General features: G+C 40.4%; 1 protein-coding gene across 1 annotated transcript; it reads left to right on the plus strand.

The window, feature by feature from the left end:
- On the plus strand, positions 1–26,619 carry DBNDD2 (dysbindin domain containing 2). Its single transcript, XM_063297146.1, has 4 exons — positions 1–262; positions 18,745–18,900; positions 19,502–19,648; positions 25,716–26,619. The coding sequence occupies exons 1-4, from the start codon at positions 217–219 to the stop codon at positions 25,916–25,918; spliced, it is 552 nt and encodes a 183-aa protein (XP_063153216.1). The 5' UTR covers positions 1–216; the 3' UTR covers positions 25,919–26,619.

The raw sequence follows: 26,619 nt of genomic DNA on the forward strand, positions 1-26,619 counted from the left end.
CTGCTGCCCGAAGTCCCAGCCAGCCCTGCCTGAGTCAGACAGTCGGAGTTGCTGGTGGCTGGAGGAGTCCCCGAGCTGGACCACTCCCTGGGAAGATGAGGAGGCGCTTCGGAGCGGCGGGAGTGTTCGCGTCGGATCTGCCGTGAGAGAGCGCTTCTGCTCGGGAAGGCCGTGGACTATCCAGGCGAACCAGCGCGTTCTTACCCTCGGAAAGCGATGTCAGGACCCGAAACCCATCACGGCCACAGCCGGAGGCTGCCCTGTAAGTCCGTCCTTCTCCTAGGGAAAGCCAGGGCGCCCCCGCTCCCCGACCTTCGGACCGAAGCTTTTATTAGGCATTTCTGAGAAACGGGCTTTAGGGCGCCAAGGCAGACGGACGTGGCACCGGGCTCTTGGCAGGAGAAAATATCGAGGTGAAAAATAGGGCTTCGTTTCAGCCTTCCCGGATCCGACTCCCCTCCAGACTTCGCGCGCCCTGCCCAGCCAGCAGGTGTGAAGGGGTTGTGTCCACTGGCTTGGAGTACTGGGGACTGTAGTCCAACACATCCAGGCAGAGGAGAAGCCCTGTCTTCCCCTAATGCCCCCAGTCCAGAGACTCCTCGTTCCCAGTTGGAACGCAGGGCCAGCTTCTCTCCATATATACCCAGAGAAAAAGAGCTTTTATCCGAGAGCAGGAATATTTTCCAGATCCCTTTCCTGCCCTATTGTGGGAAAGTAGCTTGACTAGGCATCGTTTCAGGTGCAGTGGAGTCGCTTGGGCACAAGTCTCAGGATCCACACCTCTTGATCAACAGCTGGGGACGATCCTCACCATTGCCTTATAAATGCAGTTGGTCTCTTAGAATTTTTCACTTCAACAGCCCACAGCATTTCTTTCTCAAGACAAACTGACTCTCATGCTTGCATGTTTTTCTTTTATTTCAATCTAATTTATATGGCCACATCATTTATATGTTGAGGTATTTTCTCCCTCCTCTTAAGAAGTTGCAACTTGCATCAACCCCAACCAGCATGGGAATGGTCCACATGTTTGTCACTCCAGCTTACAAATATTCACCTGCTAACCTTGGACTTTGTACCTCTTCCAGTCTCTCCCTGATTAGCATTCAGGAAATACCTACATACTGATCTAAGCAGTAGTTCCCCACTTCCCACCCTTCTGTGAAGTCTAGTAAAATGTTCAGTTTACATATGAGTAGTATAAATGGGTTTGGTCACATCTTGGCTAACAAAAATATAGGCACCAATTCTGCTTTTTCTTTCCCTCTGTGATCAGTATAGGAGCACATGCTGAAACTTTTTTTTTTGGCAAAAAGGAAGTATTGTTCTCATGGGCAGATTCAGTGGGAGTTTATGTGTAGTTTCACAAGGTGCAAGTGGTGGATAATTGCTATAAGACAGCAGGATAAGAATAAAAGCAACAAACCCACTCCCAGTTTCCTCCCCCTCATTTTAGTCAGCGCATGCCCTCCTCCTTCCCCCATAGCTTTCTAAAAAAAACCCTGCAGTTAAGAGGTTAGGCTTCTTTTGTTGACCACCCCTGCAATTTCAACCTTGCTGTCTGTTATATCCCCTTGCTCTGACTTAAGGAGACCTTTTAGCTGTAGTGGGTGATGAGGCCTGAGGTGGTGTGATAGTGATGTCATGTTCATGACAGTGTAAAGATATTTGCCACCCCCATGAAAAGCTGCTCATGAACACTTATTCCTGAGAAATGCATCATCTGCTATAATCTCTCCTCAGGATGTCAGTTCTGATGAATTCACATGACTCTTACACTGAGGCCATTTTTGTACATTGACAACTTTCTTGATGCAAAGGACAAGGGCTAGATTTATCTTTGCATTACTTCATACACAAATATGCCATATTCCCTTTCCATAATGTATTCCCCCCCCCCTTACATGCAACCTTTGCTATTAACAATTTTAATTTTTTAAAAAATTAGAAATGTATTTTTTTTAATGCAAAGATGCATTTAATGTCATGTCCAGTTCTGCCCGTAGGCTAGCTTTGTTGCTGTTGGGGTGAAGAGCCTTCATTTTTCAGATGAGGTTGCTAGAAACAAGTCTCTTTTGATCTACATTAAGGTCTTTTCCCCCAGGCTGTGAAGTGCAATTGAGTAACATTGGCTTTGTGAGATCTGTTGGCCTATGGCAAATTACCGGAAATTGTTGAAAGATTGGTGGTAGATTTCCTTTATCGAAAAAGAAAAGAAAACCCTTCTATTCCATAGGAGATAGTGGAGAAACACATCTTAGGAACAACATGCACAAGAAGATGAAGTGGCCTAAAACTGGAGATTTAAAATCCATCAACAACTCCCATTCAAACGCTCTACTCAGCCTTCCTTTGGGGTGTGCTACTGCAGTACAAGCATAAAATAAGTCAAACCACAAGGAGATGAAATGCAAGAAGAATAGGGAAGGAGGGAGGGAAGATTGAAGAGCTGGTGCCTTGAGAGAAAGAGAGTGAGGTGAGGAGACGTTATCCTGTGACCCTTCCCTCTGTCTCAAATTCACAATAATAAAAGCTAGACAGCCTATCCTCAAATCCCTTGAGTTTTGGAGCTAAAAATACCTTCACCGTCCACAGCTCTCTCCCCAGCAGAGGCAACATCATAAGACCTGGCTATTTACAGGGCCACGAGTTGCTTTATATAGAATGACGAGCAGGATAAAACCAGGAACACTTTAGAGAGGTTGATGGGAGGACAAAAGATGTTCAAAACCCCAAGGACAACAAAAGGAGGCAGCTTCTCTGTTGTGCTTGATCCAAGCTGTGAGGTCAGCATCCTTGGTTCATTCTGGGAGCTGTCTTAATTCTCTAGATGTTTGAAGTATGCTCTATATTAAAAGAATTTTCCTGCATCTATTCCCTAACTCTTGCTGATCGCTTGAAGATTTTGTTTCCGTTGCAGGAACACCAGGAGTGTGGATTAAATCAGGAGCCCAAAGGCAGTGTGTAAAAAAGAAGGGTGGGTGGATGGGAAAGAAAGGCATCAGAGCTCAAATCTGAATGGAAATCACACCTTTTGCTGAAGAAAATTTACCACTTCATACAAACACATGCAACTACATGCAATGCGATTAAAGCATTTGGCACATACAGAAGAGCTGTCTGTAGCTGTCATGCAAATGCAGAAAAAAACGATCCATTTATGTTCATGCATAACTAGAATCTAGAATCTTTCCTGAAAGTAAGTACATTGAATGGGTTGAATAACCTTAGTAGTAGCATTGTAGGATGTACCTCTGGGTGGCAAATAATTTATGGCCCATATAGATCAGCATTCCTAAGTCTGAAGCCCTCCAAAGGTGCTAGGTTTACAGTAGAGAATTACCAACTAATCACAGAATGCATTCTCCTATATCCCACAGGAACAGAAATGAGGACCTATGGTTGTTTTTCAGTGCTATGGTACTTTGCATTCTTTCATGGGAAATAAATGACAGCCAGTTTGGTCTAATGGTTAAAGTGCTAGACTAGGAGAGGAAAACCTGAGTTGTAGTCTTGCCTTAAGCATGAAAGCCAGCTGGGTGACCTTGGGCTAGTCACTCCCTCACAGCCCTAGGAAGAAGTAATGGCAAACTACTTCCAAAAATGTTGCTTAGAAAACTGTAGGGAGTTGTTCATGCAGTCACCAGGAGTCAAGTCTTACTCAAAGGAAAAAAAGAAGGGGAAAAAAATCCCCCATGACTTGCAAAAATAAGTTAAATTATACAAAAAGGAACTGTGACAAATACATACCATTTATACATAGAATTCATCTTTTGGGCCTGAAGAACTTGTGTACTGAAACTCAGGCAGAGTTCTATAACTATACTTTTTGCAGTCCTGGAAACAGGTAATGCAAAGAGTGTGAACTGGAAACATCCAAATATGACTTGAATTATTAACTCTTAAGATAGCACTTTAGCCGGCCTTAAAGTTCAGTTTCCATCGATATAGTAATAAAGTTGAATTGTTATATAGCATATTGAAATAAGTTTTGGAAGTTTTTGCAATTTCCCTAGCTCATTCATGGAATTTACAATTGTATTTGTATCCAGGCAATATTATGTTTCATTTGTTAACTCTCTTCTGTTTGTTCACCCCTTCCTCCATGCTTTTCTTTATTGAAAAGGAAAAGATGGGATAATTTATAAAAGTGCCTTTTACTGGTAATATCAGTATCAGGATTCCTTTGTCTGGAAAACCCTCATTCAGAAAGTGCTAAGTTGCAAAATAAGAAGGATAGAGTTCTACCACATTTTGAAATTATTGCCCAGTTTGGGAAAACTGACCTCCTTGTGCAAGCTCTATGTCTGGCTGTTGGATGCTGACTTTCTGACAATATATAGAATGCCAATCAGTACATGCAGTAAAGAAAATGTTCTTTATATTCCTTCTAATTCAATAAATGAATGCTACTGAAACCAGAAACTAGGACCACCCTTAACACCCCTTTTGGTTTCTGAACTTTCCTGACTGAACATTGTCAACTTCCCATTTTTTCAGCCATAAAAGCTTAAAACTGTCTGGGGGAACCAAATTCTGTACGCACATTAATGATAAACATAAATAATGTGTTATCATGGCCTAACAAAACAGGCCTGGAAAACTGCCTCCTTTCACACAAAGGGAAGCCCTTTGGTTTATGTGGTGGCTAGGTGGGCAAACCATGAGCCATTAGGATTAGCAATTGCAATTCAACCCAGCCTAGCATCTACATCTGCAGTTTTTGTGGCTTGGAAAGAATTCCAGATGTGATATACCTCTTCCAGACATGATTTTTTACTCTTAAGGCGCTGAGTTTTAAAACACAAGGAGTTTTAAGAGCCTCTTAATGGAGAAAAGCCACCACCCACCATCTTCTCCTGGATGTATGCCTATGTTAACAACACTCCTCCTCCATTTCCTCCTTTCATTCATGCTGCCTGCAGCACAGTAGGTGTTTTGTATTCAGGATCTAGCTGGACAAGAAAGAATGGCAAAGATTACCACTCCCAGTAGAAATCCAACTGACAATTTTGTCAAGTCTTGTCTAAACCAAGACATTGCTTCTTAGTCTCAAGGCAGCCCAGAAAATCTAAGCCTGCCCTAGAACTCTTGGGTTAAATATATTCTCTGTTCCTGACACTTCTGCAGTTTTTCATCACCAGACTTGGCAGGTTTTCTTGCAAGTTTATTTCTGTTGAAGATAGAAAAGGTTTTACTGTAAGTGAGCCTTGTTAGACCATGTAACCACCAGATGTGTGGGGATTTCAGCTCCCCAGCTATTGTGGCCGTGTGTTTGGAAGGCACCGGACTGGGGAAGGCTGCTACATGCTGTCCTCATTTGGTGTTTGGATTTAGCAAGACTGCTAAAATAGCACTTTGTTCATACTGGAAGAGATGCAAGCTGAGGCAGTAAGGATGATCAGAGGAATAATTATTGCCCCACCAGGAGAGGCTGAAAGAACTATGCTTAGCCTTAAAAAAAGACACCTGAAAGGAAGATGATAGCACTTTTCAGATACCAGAAGGAGGGTCAAAAAGAATAAAAAATCCCCCAGAATACAAGAGCAGAATAATGTCTTAGATTTTAGGAAAGCTGATTCTTCCAGTTGGATATTATGAAAATGTTTCCCAATAGTAAGAGTAGTTTGATGATAAAATCAATTACTGGAGAGATGTTGTGAGCTCCTCTTAATTGATGTTTGCAACCAGAGGTTAAGTAAACAGTTGCTGGAGATGCTTTAATTTGAATTCCAGTGTTGAATAGGAGGCCTTTTCAAGCTTTATTATTCTATTAAAAGCAATACCTCATTAAACATCTGTTACTTGAAGCAACAGCATGGATGGAGTGTTGCTGTCCTTCCCTCCTCTTGGATTTCTTGGTTGATCACTATAGGGAACAAAATATTGGGTTAAAAGAACTGACTGACAGGGTTTGTTTTGTTCTTATTTATCATGTCCATAACTTCTGAATGACAGTAGCATTTAGAATTAACAGTGAATTTGGAGTGCCTTACGTATGTGACTACAGTAACTCTGGAATCTTGTTCATGCTCACTGATAGTCTTTATGTTACACTTCCTCATAACTATCTACAATAGCTCACTGTTGTTCACATTTTACAGACAATCAAATGTAAGATAGCTGTGAGATTAGTAACTTGCACCACATCACCTGGTGATCTCATATCTGAAATGGGATTTGAATTGTCATGTTTATCACCTGCTGCCTTTAACTTGGGTCTCATAGGCTGACCATGTTAATTCAGAATAGTGAGTGATGTTATTTATCAGTACTGTACACTTCAAACTGTGAAGCAGACCAAGGAACATAAGAGATAGGAAGTCATTTTGGATGTTTTGGCTGACCCTGGCTAATCTCAAAAAGCTAAGAAAGGTCAGACCTGGTTAATACTTGGACAGGAGTATGCAAGATATACCAGAGCTGTAGGCTAGATTGGAAAATTAAAAGGAAAAAAAAAACACCTGGACAAAGGCAATGGCAAACCACTTACATATTGTTGCTAAGAAAACTACATAAATGTATCCATGAAGCTTGAATCAAAAGAGGCTTTTACTTTAATAATACAGACAGACAAACATTCAGGGACTTTGTGGGAGCCAAAGTATGGATCATTACCATACTGGAGAAGAAGGAAGCCACAGTGTTGTGGTTAGATAATTTTATACTCTGGCCCTAAGGATTTAATGGGCCCACACAATATGACCATTTGTGTTCTTTTAGTTGCAGAAGTTGCAGAAGCATCAAGATAATTTGGCAATAAACAGCTGTTAAGAAATATAGCGGGCATGTATAATTGTGTACATATCCAGTTACAGTACCTTGCCCCTGGCAAAGAAATGCTTTGACAAAGAAAGAAAAAGTGATCAGCAGCAACCATGATAGACTCCATCCTACCCATATAGGCCCAGATGCTGACGCTGTAGACATTTGTTGTTGCCACAACAACCTGCTACTTCCTAATCATTTAGGGGGTCCCTGGTGGTCAGATTTCAGTAACTCTTACTAGTGCTGAATGCAATAGATTACAAGTCCGAGAGAGCCAAGTTGAACTCCTCCCTGAACTATGAAATTCACTGATAAATCTTAATCTTACCTAGATACTGTCCTCCAACCTGATCCACCTGATGGAGCTGGTGTGAAGATATAAATAGAGGGAACACATGTCCTCTTCCTGAGCTCCTGGCAGGAGAAGGATGATGATCCATATAAATATAGTACCCCATAGTAAAACATAAGAGGGGGTTGCAAAAAATTGGGCTTTATTTATTCATTAAAATGGGCCCACCTTTCTTCTCTTTTTCTTTTTTCTTTACAAAGGAAATATGCAATGATCAACAGTGAATATACATGAACAATGAAAATTTAAAAATGTAAGCCTCCAAAAATGAATGAACAGAAAATAGAAGCTAGACAAAACCAAGGAAACAAAATCACAAAATCCAACACTGTTTTGAGTGTGTGTGTGTATGGAAGAGAGATACACAGTTTCAAAATTCCGTTGTTCAATATTTCTTTCCAAAAATACATTTGTGTAGATAGAGGTAATCTATGAGGAATTAGTTTGCTAATCTAACTAAAAAACAGAGAACAAATATGAATAAAACTATTTTAATTAAATGACACTTTAACATTCTGCTAAATTTGCAGCCCATGCTATTTGCCACTTTTAAATATGATTAAATACAAAATGTGTTCTTAGTTTCCTGGTATTTTGCTGTTGTAAATCTGCAGCTAACAATGAAAATTAAATTTCTTGTGTTATATATCCTGAGAAAAATGGACTATAAAGCTACACTAGCATCAGTTGTTGGACTGTTATCTAATCTCTTGATAACTTTAAACTCAAATGAGTACCACTAGAGATGGTAATACAATACCTTCAAGAGAGTCTATTGTATTTGATAGAAGAGTTTAATATATTGATTTTAAGTGATGTGGATGTGCAACACGTTCAGTGTTAATATTCTTGACTTATATGCTATCACGATCTTCAGAAGACATTAATATACTGATCTCATTTGAAACCAAATTAAAATCTGAGTGACCGATTCTTCTGCAGAATATATTCAGTAGAAATCTGTTACATGTCAGCAATAAAATTTCTAACCAAATAAACCCATCTTTTGGGGACTTTATATGCTTCTTCCTTTGGATAAAGGTACGACACCTGATGCTAAGGCTAATCCAGCTGCTGGGAAGCCTCTTTTTGTCTAAAAAGTCTTTCATGTGCATGATGAAAAGAGGAATGAGAAGCAAATCTACGGGTCTCATTCCCAGTTTCATTCCTTTCTTACAGTCCTCACTTTCACATTCAGCCCCAGACTTCAGCACATAATGGGTGTGCAGTGAGAGTCGAAAGGATTAGCAGGCAATAGGGAGGCCCGTGCTTTTGGAACCCAAGTGGCAGACGCACTGGGCGACCAGCATTTCAAGAGAACGCACTGTGACACGTCCACCCCACCCCCAGTTGTGAATGAGTGCAGGCCCCTCTTGGTTGGATGCCATGGGAAAGAAAATGCAGCAGCAGGTATTTTTCTCCCCTGAAACACAGAATGCAGCACACAAGAGGGAGCATTGTGAATGAATACATAACAGTCATGGGGTACATGCCATCCTAGTGAGGCAATCTTAGCACCCGGCAGTGTGTGAGAGAGACCATCAGTCACTAAGAGAAGGGAAGGCTCTGCTCTGTTCTTTGCTAAGCAGGAGCAAAATGGAAAGATGTGAAAAAGCTTGTATCTAGACCCCTTTGCCTTCTTTTGTGCCCAAGATATATGGGGAACCTAGCGAACAAAAAGGAGAAGGTAGGATAAAGAAGATGGCGCCATTTCTGACCCTCAGCTGCTGTCCTAGTGCAGTCTGGGCCCACCACCAGCTGCTCAACAAACCAGATGGCTATCAGCAAGAGTTACGTAACGGCAGTTCAATGCTTGTGGCGAGCTGCCCAGCTGGCTAATGAAATTTCATCAGGGAATTTATCAGCAGGTTTGTTAATTTATCTGGGAAATAAATCCCAACACATCTTTTTGATTCAGGCTCTAACATAAAGCATTTTGTCCAAACCATGGCATGCTGTTACATAGTACCAATCCGTTCCATCTCTCTTTGTCTCAGTGCCTAGTGCCTCTTTCTTCAGCTTGGTTTCACAGCGTATTTGCTGACCAGTGTTGAATTAGGCCATCATTAAATAAGAACTGCAATTAATTCTAGAAAGCTTGCTTTCTGAGCTGAAACTAAACCTTGTATTCTCAAGCGGTGGGAATATGGGTTGGCTCTGGCTATTTAGTTGTCTTTCCTTAAGAGCACAGCATTCCAACAAGTCCTAGGCTGCAACTCTATGTCAAATGAATTCATGAGTGAGACCTAATAATATTTATGAGTGCACTGTGGGTAGTTTGCCCAGTTACATATCAACAAAAACAGGAAATGAATCAACAAAACAGAGAACAATAACAACTAAAGCATAGGTTTACATAAAATTGCATGTGTTAATTTAGACGTATGCATACATGTAGATATTATGAGGATTTTGTGAGGCTACTCAGTCTGCTGCGCAGGAGCTAACTATTGATGCTTTCTGTTTTCCTTTCTTAGGATTCTTCAATTTTTAACTCAGGTAGCTTGGATGGCTTCAGACAGAGCTGGGACAGGCAACTTGTAACCTTTCAGATATTGTTGAAGTATAACCTCTATCAGCCTCAGTCAATAAATCGTACACTAATATGTGGGAAGCTACAGTTACCCCACTCCAAAATGAAATATAACTTTAGACTAGCCATGATTTCTGGTGAATTCTGGGAACTAAAGTCTGCATATGTAGAGGGTGCCAAGGTTGGTGAAGGCTATTTAAAGAGAAGGCTGTGCTTTCTAAAGGAAGAGCACAAGAACATAATAGCCCTGCTAATTCAGGCTAAGGCACATCCTTGACCTGTGTTTTGTTTCTCACTATAGCCAACTGGATAATTCTGGGATGTTCACAAGCAAGAGGTGACAATACACCCTTCTCCCACCATTGTTCTCCTGCAGCTAGAACTTGGAGGCATGAGTCTTCAAGACTTACCTGTTCTCCATTAATTTACCGGTCCCCTTTTAAAGCCTATATATGGTACTTTTCCTCATTCTTCACACAATATTATCCCTACAACAATCCAGTGAAGTAGGTCATAGTCAATGCTACTTCCAAACTGAGGGAGCACCTAAGCTTTAGCAATCAAAATACTGGTTTATTGTCTTTCCTTCTTTAAAGATGCTTTTTTCTTAGGAAAAAAATGCAGGTATATTAGAGCGTGTACAAATGGAAGATGATTTCTAAACCCACTGAAACATTATGCAAATAAGGCATGGCGCTTCCACCCTGAAAATCTCAACTGGGGATGTCTCACATTAAGTAATGGTGACTGCTGTGAGCACTTTTTGTGAGAATCATAGGCTAGACTAGATTTGCACACTAGCTCTAAACAAAGTATCACACTGGTTGTGTCTGTAGCTTTCATGGCATCCTGTTGAAGACAGAAAAATTGACAGAAAAATATGTGGCTGTATTAGTGTCCATTTTTTTTTCTGCTGGTATTGTCAACTGGATGAATGTTCCCTTTGTCTGCAGCAAGGCTGGAAGTTCAAGTCCAGATTCTGAAGTATTTATTATATTAACGTGAATATACTAGCTCAAGATACCTTCCCCGATGTGAACTTAGGGTTCTCTTGGGCAAAATGTTCTTGGTGCTTCCCTCCCCTCATTGCAATTGCTGCTACTATTTGTTTCCTTTCTCTTTTATGCTCCAACAAGGAGAAGATAAGTCAAGCAGAGGTTGTTTCTACCTCTGCCCAGAGAAATGGTGAACAGGCAGCAGGAGCATCCTGTTGAAGACAGGAGCAGCAAGGAAGAGTTGGAATACCTTGGAACTCTGATCACTGGCAATGGGCTCCCTTGCAATGTGTTGATTTCAGCATTCCTCTCTGATTTTATAGAGATCAAATATGTGGTTCTCACATATGCAGCATTATTATTGGTGCATTTTCTGATTCCATGTGCTGCTGCAGTTGCTGAAGAATGGAATGAGCTTTCCAAGCATTGGGCTTTCTTCTTTTCCTTTCATGTTTTAAGTAAGTCTCTAAGTCTACGGGTGGCAACCTGTGGCCTTCCTGATGTTTCTGAACTACAGTTCCCAGCATTCCCCACCATTTGCCATGGGTGCTGAAGTTCTGCAACATCTGGAGTGTCCATCCTGATGGACCTCAAAGTGTGAAGGGTGTTGACAGTAAGATATTGTACTTGAATTGCTTTTCAATTCCATGAAAATCAGAAACCAAGTCGATCATGCAAAACAAACACAATTTACTCATTGCAGATACTTTACTCTCTTGCTGAGGATGTTATTTTGGAAGTAAAGCCTCAGCTTATGCCAGCTCTCATGGTGCAAAGGCTTTGGGAAATTGAACAAGTGCACCTTCAGTGTTTAGAAACAATTGCCTCAGATCAAATCAAAATCAGCTTCTTTTTCATCAAAAATTTGCTCTTGCTTTAATTGCTGGTTGCTTTCTATAGGAAAACTCAGCTAAGCAACTGACTATTCTTGTCTGTTAATAAAGGATTCAGATGTGATGCATCTAGATCTTACTGGAATAAAGAGAAACCACTGTGGCTGAAGAGACATGCAATAGCAACAGTTCAGTATTTTGAGACTGCAGACGCATGCACATGACTCAAAAGCTGAAACACAGGAATTGGTGTTGACCATGTAGTCAGTATTGTCTGCCCATGACCTTTCCCTAGTTTGCTGACCTCTTGATCTATTGGCTCCTGTATGGATCATTTCCTTGTAGTCATGAACGGCTTGTGCTTCCCACTGATGCTCTGAACTATATCACTGGGAATGTGCACTCCCAGAAGGGTCACATATGACAGTTGGGTCATTAGTAAGAGATTAGACTAAATTTGATCCATTGGAGATGTACCGAGTATTCTACCAAGAAAATAAAGTGTACATTCAAAACTGAAACAATGTCAGCACAGTAACAGAAGACAAGCCCCCGCTTCCGAAGGCCAGAAAGTATCCAACAAACTACGAGGGAGTAGGAGAGATCAGTTATGAGGAGCACTAGTGTTTATGATGTGGCTGGACAGAATCTGAAAGTATATCCACCTGCTGATGTGCCCAGGGATAAAAGGATGATCTGATGCTGAAAAGATCTTTTTCTCCCTCCCTCTCTCCCTTTCTTCCTTTCACTGAATGTCAGAACCATGAATCAAGGCAGACTTCATCTTCTCAGAATAAAAATATCAAGACTGGGAAGCAGCAAACTGAAATGGACTGGAATGGGTCACATCACATCAGAGCATTAAATATTCTACTGCAGGCAAGAAAATCATAGAACAAATGGAGTAGACGTCATTATTAGCAAAAAGGTGTCAAAGTTAGTACTCAGATACAACTCCAAATGATAGAATGATCTCAGTATGAGTCCAAGGCAAGCCAATCAATATTACACTGTGAAAGCAGAATCTGTGGTGACTTGCAACACCTTATTGACACCTAATTGACACAGTACCAAAAAAGACGTCATACTAATTATAGACGAGTGGAATGCTGAAACCGCAAATAAAATAGCATCTGAAATAATGGGAAAACTTGTCCTTTGTGTATGAAATGACACAAGAATCAGACAAATTAGAACGTTGTCAGGAAAATTCAATGTTTATAGCAAATACCTTCTTCCAACTGCCTAAAAGATTACTCTGCACATTACATTACTGGATTGATTTGGAAACCAAATTGACTATATTCTTGGCAAGCAGAAATATAGAAGCTCAATTAGGTTGGCAAAAGCAAGATTGGGTACTCATAAACTCTTTGCAAAATTACAACTTAAACTAAAGAAAGCAAATATAACTGTCCTGTTGAGACTATGAGATGGCCAGACAGAATTATTATCAAAACTCTTTATTTAAAACAACTATTTACAGTAGTAAAGTCCTGGTGAATAAATAAGGCAAAGCAATTTCAATCAAGACCACCCAGGCAATGATGGATGAACAGGCATGTCTGCAGGATCAGACTGTGGCAGAACAGCAAAGCAGAATTCAGCTAACTCTCTGATCGAAGCTGTCAGGCTTGGTGAAGCTAGAGTGCATGGCAAGGCAGAAGCTGGAGGCAAGGTTCTGTGGACTGCCACGCAGATAGGCCTGAACTGACACGTGGAGGCTAGGCAAGACTGAACTGGAACCTCTGGGCAAGGCTTGGCTCTGAAGGCTAAGCTGGGCTGGGCTGGACTGGATATTCTAGGCAACGCTGAGAACTGGAAGCAAGGCTACACTGGACTGGAGATCCCAGGCAAGGTTGATAGCTGGAAGCCAGGCTAGACTGGACTGGAGATCCTAGGCAAGGCTGAGAGCTTGAAGCACGACTGGACTGGACTGGACTGGACTGGAGATCCTAGACAAAGCTGAGAGCTTGAAGCACGACTGGACTGGACTGGAGTTTTTAGTCACGGCTGGGAGCTTGAAGCACAACTGGACTAGACTGGAGATCCTAGGCAAGGCTGTGGGCTTGGAGAGAGACTGGACTGGACTGGAGATCCTAGGCAAGGCTGAGAGCTGGGAGCAAGACTGGATGCACACCTGGATTGCTTCGAAACATGGTGACGAGGTCCAGAGCTAGATGCGAGGCTGTTCTCAGCAGGGACAGCAGGAAGAGGATCCACTGGAGCAATTTGTGCAGAAGGCGATTCTGTGGAGGTAGAAGATGCTGGTGCTGATTCCACTCTGGCTACAGGCAAGGCATCCGACACAGGTAAGGACTCTTCCGCAATGGCTGTGAGCTTGAAGGATCGGTTGTCTCCGGCAGCTTGCTCTCGGTGCGCCTGCCTTTTATGCTGATCCTTTCTGCACCTTTTCTCTCCAGCAGCCAATCGAGCTGCTTTCTGATTCATGTGCTTCTCAGCTCTTCTGTCTCACGCGCTGATTGGAGAGTTCAAATCCCCCACCGAAGTTTGTCCAATCCACGTTTGCAAATTCTCCCACTCTGCTGAGTCACTTCCTGGTTCAGCTTCTTCAACCCTCTCCAGATCAGTTTCATTTCCCCTCTCTGACTCTGGATAAGTTTCATTTTCGGAGTCAGACCCCGGCTGAAACCTCACAATAACCATCAGATCAACAAAATACAACCTCAGCAATATTCTATATGATTGTGCTTTGCTTATTTTTATTACAATCAATAAACCACATGAAAACATAATAGAGGTGCAATATTTGATGGTGCATTTTAACTGATGTAACCCACAATTTAGCCATAGCACTGGTAATGCTAGCTGTAGAATCAGTAGGTAGGCATTATTTTTATTGTGTAATAATAATGTGTTTGTCCTGGATACTGTCACAGAAATGGCAAAAAGAGAGAATTCTATATGTCTCTATAGAAATTACAATACAGCATTACATGGGTATTTCTTTTGAACTCTTTTGAACTACCAGGTCAAACTCATTTAGATAAAGGATATATGATTATGCAGTAAAAACAAAACTAGATTAAATGGATTAGATTTGATAAACAGAGTGCCTGAAGAACTCTGAAATGAAATTCATGGCATCATTAATGGTGATGCAAACAAAAATATCCAGTTTTTACCAATATACAGGAAGTGCAGAGATATTACATTGACAACAAGGGTATGCATTGTCAAGGCCATGGTTTTTCTAATTGTAACATATGGGTGTGAAAACTGGACCATAAGAAAATCTGAATGAAGAAAAAATGACATCTTTCAATTGTGCTGGAGAAAGTTGAAAATACCTTGGAAGGGAGGAAGAACAAATCATTCAGTGGTAGATCAAGTGAAACCAGGCAGCTCACTGAAAACAGTAATAATGAAGGTAAAGCTTAGATATTTTGGACCATAATGCAAAGGTAGGAGTCATTGGAAAAGAACTTGATGCTTGGACAAATTAAAGGCAAGTGAGTAACTGAACAAGAGCTCCCAGAATGCTTAGATTTTGGCTATGCTGATTGGAAATTATGGTCCAACACATCTGGTTGAATTACTCTGTTCTAATTGCAAGTCTCCAAGATAGGGGAGAGATTATTTTCATCAACTGGTACTGAATCCCTTATAATTGAAGCTTGTGCTAGCTGGGAATTCTGGAAGTTGAAATCCCAGCATATTGGAAGAGTGCTGGGTTAGATAAATTTGCTCTTGACTAATTGCTCAGGTAGAAAATCATGTTTGTTGGCTGATGAACTTGTATTAAATAGTGTATGAGCCACATCTATACCTAGTGGTTAAGCATGCTTCCTTTTATTTGGTAGTTGTTGTAGAGGTTCTTGAATTACTTCTTGAAGAAAAAGGCCATGATAGCCAGGCTGACCCATGGGAAAAATAGTTTCAAATCAAACATTGGGTGATACCTTTCTTGGGACTAGCCAAATGATAGGGGTCTAGTTTCCTAGTCCTCCTGAATTCAGAGACGTGCTTGATGAAGTGTTCTGGAGAACAACACTGCATATTCTTTATGTCATTTTGGTTGGTACCAATAGATTTAGGGTTTTTTTGCCATCTGGAACTGAATTCATAGGCCACAGCATAGAGACACTGCCTCACTCTCTCCTTCCTTTTTTTTTTTGCTTCCCATGACAGGAAATTTACAAGTTGTTGCTGTTGAGCTGAAATTTCCCCTGAGGCAATTGAAAAGGCTGTTCTACTTGAGACAATTACAATTTTCACTATTTGTTTGGTTTCCTTGGTTATGGCACTGCCCAGCTCAGTAATCACATTTTCCTTATATCCGTCTAGCCAGTCCCTGCATCATCAGTTGTTGAATAGAGGAGCTGAAATGTCTTTAATTTTTAAAGGCATCTGATATATGCTATGGAAAATCTCCTAGACAAGGTCAAGGGGTCGTTCTTATTCCAGCTGTACTTTGTTCTTTGATTCCTTGGGTTTCTCCCAATAAAAAAAAGAGATCTCTCAACATTCAGCCTTTTCATAATGGGTTATGCTTACTTGATTGAATTTGGTTCCTTTTTGTCTCCTTTGTGGGTTGCATCCTTGAAATAATTTACCAAAAAAAAATGCAAGCAAAAACTTGCTTATCTTTATCCATGTTCAAGGACTAATTATTGTATATGCTTGGGGAAAAATGTAAAGGGATTATAGGACCAAAAAAGAAAATGTGAGTGGATTTCTTTCGTATTAATCATACTGAAAAGAAGCAGATTTAGCAACCTTTCCTTTTAAAGAAAAAGATACTCAAAAGGGATGACTTACTTTCCCTCTGAAACGGGCTTCATTATTTCAATTTTATTTTGATCAGTTTCCTAATACAGAAAATAAACAAATTGTCCAGTGACTGATCAGGGTGATGAGCTTTGCAACAAGCCCCATATTAGGTGAGCCTAGTAAGATTACAAGACAATCTCTTTGCTTAGCATAAGTAGTTTCTTGCAACATCATAAGCTAGGCAGAACCTGAACCGTTAGCTTCAAGCAGAAGACTACACTATAAGAATTTAGTAATCTTGAAAACTAATTAAGACTAGCTGGCAGAGGATATGCAAAGGTTTTCAACAAAAGTTGAACAAAGCTTTTGTCATTTGTTTAGCATCAAAATATTGGCAGACTATCCATGTTCCCACTTTTCTTCTGGGAGTGCAAGTCAACGTACACTAGGACCTCCTCTCGCTTTATCCTTCCAGCTACAGTCCTCTCAGGTTAGGCAGAGAGATGGTTGTTGAATTTACGTATCATATTAAATCATGGTTTCTTTTGACTATGTTTTGTTGAATAAGACACAATAATTATCTTATTCTCAAATTGCACTGAGTCATAAAATGTAGTTAGCAAACTATAATAGCTGGATGCACACGACATGTTAAATGAATTCCAAGTAGACCAAACTGTTGCTTACATTGATTGACCTAAAGGCACAGAATGAGTTCCATGGTTGAGCACGGATTTAAATTTAGCATCTTAACAAATATGTGAAAGCATGTATTGAAATATTGACTTTTTTAAAAAGTTAATCATAGGTTTGGCAGTAGAGACAAAAATGGTGCTTTCATGATGATGGGAGAAGGAAAGAAACCTTTTCCCTTTGAATTTTAAGAAATTTGGAGTACAAAACATTATATAACGAACAGTAAAGAGGGAAAGACAGGAAGAGAGGGAGAGCCAAAAAAGGCAGTAACCTAATGACTCATAGACTTCATTTATGCAATGCACTAAGCCAAGGTTTGTTCAACCACAGTTTATTAAATATACTATATTTGCAAGCCATGGATTATAAATCCCAGTAGTTCAGTTCATACTTTACACAGAGCAAAGTCTATTCATTTACAGGATGTTTCAGTCTATAGCAGGCCTGCACAACATACAGCCCCCCGAGCAGTCTTGTGTGGCCCGCCGTTTTTTAAAAACTAGTAAATTTAGAACTGCCCGCCGCTGCTGCCAACTCCAGAGCTCCTGCTGCTATACTAGCCATGGAACAGCTGATTGGTACTCCAGATATTTGCAGGCCACAAGGGTTTTAATTTATCAATATGGCCCTTTACTCAGTTATGCAAGCCCCCTATCCTGAAATAATGAATTTAAATGAATTATACATTTCTTGTGCTACTTATTGGTTATATTTTATTTTTTTATTGTAGAGTTCATTAGATGGATTAGAAGTAAGTCAAACCAAATGATAGATAGATAGATAGATAGATAGATAGATAGATAGATAGATAGATAGATAGATAGATAGAAAAGTCAAAAGGGAAGAAATATTAAATGTAGAATAAGGAAGATTCTTTCCGGTGTGTCAAAATGGTTTCATATTGGACAAAGATTAAATCTGCCCCCAAATAGATCCTTCTGAGATGTTTTATCAGCATCTTTTGGAAGTAAAGTCTTTTGATCTTTTTAGTGAATTGGAAGGAATCAATCAATTTGACATTTTGAAAGTAGTCTTTCTTGCTGATTCCTGTAGCCTAGGAAATTTGATGAATTTTTCCATATAATTTTCTGGCACATATGTATCTCACAAAGTTAGTTTGTTTGGGAATGAGTAGTGCAGATTGTTAATGTTTTTTCTCATCTAAACAAATAAGGGGTTTGTATAGTTTGTTGCATCTCTACCCCACCTTTCATCCAAGAGCTCAAGGCAGTGTATACAGTATTTTTTTTCCTCACAGCAATTCTGTGATGTAAACTACGTTGCAGTAGGAATACTGTACATACTAGAAAGGATTGTAAATTATTTGAGATTTTGGAAAGAGAAGAGGATTAGCCTGCCTTCTCTTTGTTGTGCATCATCTTGCATCACACTATAGTACCGCAGGAAACAGTATAGCTGGTTTGGCTAGACAGAAATTGTTGGGTCTGCTTTCTTCATATAATTCGAGGTAGCTTGAAATGAGAGAATAATTAATACTAATTATGAAGTGTTATGTGTTCTGATTTTCACCACAAGTAAATGCACTCTACTGGGCTTTGTTCCTGCTTGGCAGGAAGTGACAATAAGGCAAAACCATGAAACCATGGATGAAAGTATGTAAAGGTGGGAAGGGATCTTGGAGATAATTTTAGTCCAACTCACTGCCCAGTGCAAGAACCCACAGAAGTGAAACCATCTCAAACCATTTGTATTTCTCTTTAAAGAAATGTGTTTCTACCCTGCATGGTTGTCAGGGACGTTTTTCACTTCTGAAAGGAACAGGAGAGAACACTGATTTCTGTGTTTCAACTTTTCATTCTGGTTCCATTTCAGCTGATATTGAAAATGGGCAGCGAGGGCGAGACCCAGAGCAGATGCAGCAACAGCAGCTCAAACTTTGGGAAAGGCAGAGATTCTTTGAGGAAGTTTTCCAGCATGATGTTGACTTCTTCTTCCCGGTATCACACCTGCAGATAGAACACAGGAGACGTAAGTTCAAGTGTCAAGGTCATAGGCCATGGGTGGGCAAGCTGCATCACCAAGGACCTGCATGCCACCCCAACCTCTTTTTGTGACATCTTGCAGCCCCTTCAATTGTACCACTGCTTTTCAGCAGCAAGACAGCTTTTTCCCATCTTGAGACCAAAAACACATAAGCATATGTCTTCAAATAGGCTCAACCATGTTAAAATAACAAAACATCACCATACACAAAGCCCAGAGGGAGAAGGGAGAAAAAAAAACAGAAAAACCCAGTCCTGCCAGTACCCTTGATGCAGCCTTACCCTGTGTGCATCATTGTGCAGCTCAATTTAGCCTCCAGGATCCAGGAAAGGCTGCCTACCCTGCTATAAACAATGACTGAGAGCATGGGGAAGCTCTGTATTACTTGTGTGAGAAAAGTCAATAAATCTGTAATTTACTTGTGACTAATTTGGGCAGCAAGCTATGAAATGGAGATCCATTTCTGCCATGGTAGGTGTAGGTGTAAGCATTTGTCAAGCTGGGTGTAGGTGTTGCTATATTCCCCTGTGTAATAATGAGAATTCTTCATGTGGTATGAGCTCTGATAGTTTCCACATCTTTCCAGCTCCCCTAGGCAGCATTTCTTCCATGGAGGTCAATGTGGACATGCTGGAACAGATGGACATGTTGGATCTCTCTGACCAAGACAATGTTGATGTATTCCTTAGCTGTGGGACAGAGGACAACAACAATGTAGCTACCCTATTGCCAGGTATGTACAACTTCCATACTATCCCTGTCAATTGTTGGCCTGTGTTCCATCTGGGACGTGTTATGACAAAACTCTTTGTTCAGGGAAAGAGTTGGAAATTTAGCCAAGTATTTGTGCATATGAAGTTCACCAACACAGGTACACCATGGGCATTAGTGGTAGAAATTAATATACATGCAGATGTAATGGGCAGCAAGAATAACCTTGAAGAACAGGAAGAGCCACAATCAAGACAATGGTCTGACAGAATAAATTTGAATCTGAGGCAGAAATGTAATTTGAGAAATCATCTCAGACTTGGCACTTCCTAATTCTGTTGAAGAAGAAGGGAGGGAGGGGGAGGTGCATTCAGACTTGAAAGTTTCTGTTACTGTAACCATATAATAAAAGTAGTATTAGCATTCTTGACTTTGGTTTCCTAGTCTGGTCTACCTTGAAGGGCTGACAGCAGAAAAGAGATGGCCAGCTAGGCAAAAATCCTGGCATCCTGGTCATTAGAAGTACCATCTTGAGCTATCTGCTAAGCCTATGGCTCTGCTTTCATTGGTACTTTTCTCTGCAACCATGAGAGATAATACCTTTTTTTGTTCTGTCACATTCTCTTGCTCTGTTTTCTAAAATTAAGGTCAGGTGACTTTAATCAAGGAGGTACCAAGAAACATATTCATAAGTGGATTGGTATACAATGAAACCACTCTTTTATAATGCATTGAAAAATTATGGTACCAAACAGGGTCAAACAAGCTCTATGTCCAGGCACATTCCTTTCAAGTGAGATTGTTATTGCTTCTTAGTGGGAGTGTTGATTTGGGAGGTGAAGTCATAACCCAGAACAAATTTTCAAATGGCCACTGGATAAGGCTTAAGCTTTTTGATTTATAAGTTCCCAACTGTGGCTGAAAAATTCAAATACATGTAATCAATTAATTGAAACCCAGAAGTCATCATATACTGTACCTCTGTGTTAATCCAGAAATATCACAATACCAACTAATGCTCTGCTATTAGTACACAGAAATTCCTTTCTTTCCTACAGAAAAATAAACATCTCCAGGCCATACTTTATTTGCTCCAAACTTTTTAGTACTTCCTATTACCACATACGTATTCTTTCTGAAAAACCTTCCTGTTACCATTTCTGGTGCCTTCTGTATTAATTTGTATTGAACAAAATTGAAATAAACAATGAAATAAGCACCAAAGACAATGGATATACTGTTGGCAATGGATAATTCTGGCATTCTATTCAAATATGAAGCATCACAGACATTTGTGTGGATTAAGGCCTAAGGAAACAATTGGCTTTCTTAGTCCCACTGACAAGGTTTGGCTATCTGTTCATTCCTGAACCTTAGCAATAGTAATCTTGGTTTAAGGCCTCTTGCCCTATTGTGATCCCCAGAGAATCTCCAGCTCACACTAACCAGGGTGGCAAAATTAGGGGTTTGGGAGCAAAATAAGGAGCAAAACAGGAACAGTATGGCCCCCTTAAGTTTAATACAGCTATTTCACTCCATAAATTGAACCCCTAAATTACATTAAACATTTTTGCCCTGACCGTCCTCATGACATCCCTGTGTTAGTGGCCATGCTCAGTGAGCACTTGAAACCCTTTCAGAGTTGGCTTCAATTGGAATGGTTTATAAGCCTTGTAAATAAATAAATAAAATAAATACAGATTGTTAAAAAGTGAGCAGTACAGTTTCTAGCCACATATGGTATCAGCTTGGAGAAACCCCTTCTGGGCTTTTCAAGACAAGTCCCCTCCTGGAAATGTCTGGCAACAGAGGAGGCCTCTGTGGCAGATACATCCTATTGCTGCCTGGCTGGTCTTGGATAAAATAAAGCAGCCAGCCTAAAGAGGGGGGTTAGGACAGGCAGCCAGGGTGGCCTGAGTGTTGAAAGTGTGGATTTGCCTACTTTGGTGCCAAGAGGTAGACTGAATCTGCTGCAGGTCTGACCTTGTTTGTGTCCTGAGGTGGAGAGCTGCACAGGGGTGTGTGCAAAATGTTTCAGAGCAGAAATGTTTCAAGCTCAACATGGAAAAGAACCTGCTGTTTTGAAGCTCAAAACGGATTGTTCTGACTTCACTGGAACTGTTTCAAGCTAGAAACAGCTCTGTTTGGGTTAGAAAACAGGTGCTTTGGGCCATTTGGATCTGCTGTTCAAAATTTAAACAGAAAAACAACCTATCTGGTGACAGAAGTGACTTGCCTGCCTGCAGAGTCTGCTGCCTGCACATTGTGAACTGCTTTTATCGTATCTTGTCTTCTTCCCCCTGGCTTTCTACTTATCACATTTCCTCCCCTGTTTTTTTTTTAATTATCTTTTGTGAACTTAACAATGATATTTATTCTGAGGAGTGGGCAATGGAAAGTGCAGGGAGGCTGTTGCTTAACAACCACATACTTGTTGCTAGGCAACAGTGCTTTCCTTACTCCTCTCTTTCTACGTTTGCATAAATAACAATGTCTGAAATTTATGAAAAGAAGTAACTGCTCCAAAGACACGGTCAAGTTCCCCTTGATGAGTCTCAGAACACTAAGATTTCTAACAGAGTTGCCTGTATTTCTCTTGTCCTCTGATTCTGCATCTTCAGTAGTAAAAGGCCATGTGACTTAATACTCTTGTGAATAGCTAAATTAACTGATTTCATTCAAATCAAGCTATGGATAAATGCACAGGAATAAACTCTGTGTGTGTGTTTTGTTCAGGTGGCATCCCTGTTAGAAGGTGCTTAATATTGCTTACTCTTTGCTGCGTTTACCAGTTTATGACTTCTGAATATCTTAAGCCAAGCTTATTTTACAGTGAGGGACCATTTTCTATCACAACTTTCATTTCATCGCTCTGTGGCCTAGACTAATCTCATTTCATAAAATAGAATAACAGCAATATGACAAGGGAGTTGGATAAAACAGGCTGGCTATATCTCCTGATCCATATAGAATACTTCTTCTAAAGTTAAACACCCTTTGCCACCATCAGTTCAAGGATGATTTCTGTGATGCTCCAGATGTTGAACTACAACTTCTAGCAGCTCCAGCCAGTGGTGAGGGATGTTTGAAGCTGTAGTTTAGCAACATCTGGAAGGCCACAGATTGCCTACCACCATGGGTGGGGGTAGAGGCATCATGCACAACAGGACATCGTCATGCAAATCATGCAAATTATGTACCAAATGGCATTTGCATCATAACATATAATGCAAATTGTTGTGATGCATGTGACATCATTGTGCTTCTATTGAATGCTTGTACAGTGAATGAAAACTTTAAAATTATGTTAAAAAATGAAATTTAAAAAAAATCCAACAAAGCATCTAATCAGTTTGATTAGATGTCCCTAGATAGTCAGCATTGCTAATATCTCCAAAATACTTTTGAATTTGTGTAGATTAAAAGCTTTTTTAAATGCTGGGATTTAGAGCTGACCCCATCTTCCCTCTAATGCCAGGAGACTCTCTGTTTCATGCTGGAGGGCACAGAACTCAGTTATACCACAGTGATTCACCCTGAGAATGATTCAGACATTTTACCAGCACAGCCTTCCACATTCCAGTTAAGTAGCCTCACTGATGAAATCTCCAGGCTGTGATATTTACAAGCCAGGGACAAAAGCTGCTGTGGCCAAAAATGGAGAAGGAATGTAAAGCATGTGTTTTGCATAATGACAAGCTCAAAGCTTCATTCATGGATAAGATCTAGACCAAGCAGCAGCCGGGCTCTGGGTGGAAGGTTACAGGGTCATTGGCTTCACCTGCCCCCGCATACTGGAGGTCAGTGGGTCATGTATTCATTGGTATGTTTCCTGATGTTTCATTAGCCAATCGATCCTAAAGGTCATTGAGGGGGACTCTTACTAAATGGTACCTTGAGGTATCTGAACCTTATGGCAACTTGGGACCAAGTTTTCCATCATTATAACATCACTTCAGCAACCAGGAAATATTAGGAGAGATCAGTACCAAGTTCATACCCTCTATTGTATAATTAATTCTGCCTTTGAAATGTAAATTTTTGTATAAGTTGCTTACTGTTTGGAGGATGTGAAGGAGAGAGGCAGAATGTAGACAATATAAGAAGGGAGAGGAATGGCACTTAATAACCACAGGTGCAGTAGCAAGCAACTGCAGAAACTATTTGGACTCAGGGATGTTTACTCAGGTACCTCCCACATATTTGCCAATTTTCCTCCAGGATCAAAGGAGCCAGAAACATGTTGTAGAGGAATTTAGCTCTGCCCTTGAGAAGGAGGTGGGAGAGGGAAAATGGCTGCCTAGTCCTGAGAAAGTGGGAAGTATGAGAAAGAGGTTCAGCCCAGCCCCACCTTGACCTTACTGACCTTAAAAAGGGGCAGTGAAGATATTGGACAGGCTTTCAAGATTCTGTTAATATCCCTCCAACAGTAAAGTAGCATTCCTGGAATCCCTGCATTGTGTGTTTCTTGACCTGGCCTACTGCAAGGAGCTGACACATGTTTTCCTCTTCTTTCATCTTAAAGCAAGATCCTACAGAGATGAGTTTTTATAACAAATATGAGGTGATGTATTGGTGCTGCAGTCCTACAAGAGCATTCTCATCCAAGTCACATCTCTTTCTCTAGTCAGCATCTATACTAAGGCACTTCCTGAACAACTTATGCTGACTGAAGTCATGCTGTAATAAATATAATAATAAAAATAATGCATCTTCATAATTCAAACAGTACACTCAATCTTTCAAGCAAGATGTAGGCACACCTTCCACCAAATTGGAATACACGGCCATCAAGTTTTAGACCACCGCAGAATGTTTAAGCGGGGAAGCTCTCTCACTGCTGCTTCTCAGATTACATTTTGTGATTTGTATTCTAAACTGTGCGGTCTAATGGCCAGAATATATCCAACAATGTTAATGTTCATAATATTTTAAAATTTGGTCAGTCATAACAAGATGCCTGAAAAGGCTGCTTATGCTGGATTCTTCTGGCATCGTGAAGGGTATGTAGAACTAGAGAGAAGGGATACTCATCCACTATGCATTGTCTGCAGGGGACTGCAAGGAAAGATCAGCTCAGTCTGTGGAACTGGGTAGCTTAACTGCACATATGTGTGATGTTTAATGTTTAGGCCATAATATTCCCTATAGTGTGTAATTGTCTGTGGCATTAGATACCACTGAATTCTCTGCAGTCCACAAGTGTTTTTGTTGGAGATGAATTGATCATTGAATAAAGGCTTCTCAGCAGGAATGAAGTTCAAACTCCTCTGACCTAAAATGACATTTTTGTTGTGCGTTCCATATCTTTGCAAGTGATTTACATGCAACACTTTTAGGTCCAGAACAGTAGAACGTGTTGTTTTGTACAACTCTGGTGATGCAATGATAAAATCTAGTGCGTTTTGCATTTTCTGTTAATAGTCTGGTATATATATCTCTGTTAACTGATTTCAATAAGCAAGGCATATCTTTGAAAAACTGCAGCTATACTTCAAATTTCCTGCTGTACTTTCTGAAAGATGAAGCGGTAGAATCTTTTAGGATAGGATAGCATTTGAACCAGTACTTACGTTTTTTCATGGATATATGCATTTACAAAAATGGAAAAGTAATTATAATTTAAATTTCAGTGCAGACCTATCTAATTTTGCCTCTTAAAGCAGTACACAAATTTTTTGTTATTCAAAATTTGTACTTTTCTAAATTTTACCAGGCAGTTTACCAACAAATTTGCTTCTAAGTTGCTAAGGGAAAGGTCTGCACAAAGAGGTAGATGTTCATGAAAATAAAGAATAAAATACACTAGGAAATTATTTGCAGATAGGGTGTTCAGTAGGTTAATGTGACAAAAGAAGTATCTATGTTTACAGAAATATGCACCAAAATTTATGCAATTTTAATGCAGAATTCTCAAGTTTGGCCAATCAATTGTAACATACAGTAGCTGCAGAAAGTGAAAACTAAAGCAGATTCAATAGATTCACTTATCCCTGAGGGCTGACACCAGAATATGATGAGACAGTGTGAGCGAAGTGCCAATAATCTCATTTCTCCCTTCTTTCCCTTTTGTCCATCTCCTTTGCCAGATTCTAACCACTTCCAGGAAGAGATTTCTCTGCAAGTGCCCAATACAGCTGAGGTCAAATCACGAATTTCGTCCACATCATCTGCCTCCACAGACCTGAATAGCCTGGACACCAGTGAAGAAGGAGCTGAGACGCCTGTGGTGCAGTCAGATGAGGAAGAATTAGAGCAAGATGGGTCTGAAGAACAGGAGATCAAGAGCTAGCCGGGCTTTGCATCCATCATGCCATATGGACCCTGCCAGCATGAGATTATGAACATGGCTGGATGGCTCTGACTCCCACTGTGTAAAACCCACAGAAACTCCCTGTCCAATTGTTGTACTTGGGGAAGATTCAAGATAATCCTTCCCCCCTGCAGGATGGTCAATGCATGGATAAGGCAACAGCAGAGGGAGAATAGGGTGAGGCAAGGGCACTACAGGATTGAAATCGAATTTAACCTTCTATCTTTTTACCCATACAGTAATGCTTCTGCTTCACTCACACGGAGGACTCAGTTTGCTGTGGCTCAGCTACAAAGATTTAAAGCAAGTCCTTTGTGCAAACTGACAGGCTCCCTAATCCTAACACACACACACACACACACGAATGCAGCATGCCTTTAATTGTAACATAATAGAAAATTACATTCCTTTCAAGCAAGCAGCTGGGATGACGTGTGTTACTGGGGAAGGAACAATGAGGCTACCTGGGTAGGAAAGATGAAGAAGGGATGGCTGAAAGATGGTGGGACTAAAATAATTTGAAAGGTTTTGAGAGTGAATCAGAGATTTTTATTAATGTTTTCATTCATCTGATTTTGCATTTTTATATTGCAAATGAATGGCATGTATCACAAAGCACAGGAAGAGCTCTGGAGGAGAGAAATGGGTCTTAAGGAAAAGCTAAACAATCAGGACAGTTC

Source organism: Candoia aspera, chromosome 3 (genome assembly GCF_035149785.1).
Source record: "Candoia aspera isolate rCanAsp1 chromosome 3, rCanAsp1.hap2, whole genome shotgun sequence".
In the NCBI taxonomy this organism is placed as follows: domain Eukaryota; kingdom Metazoa; phylum Chordata; class Lepidosauria; order Squamata; family Boidae; genus Candoia; species Candoia aspera.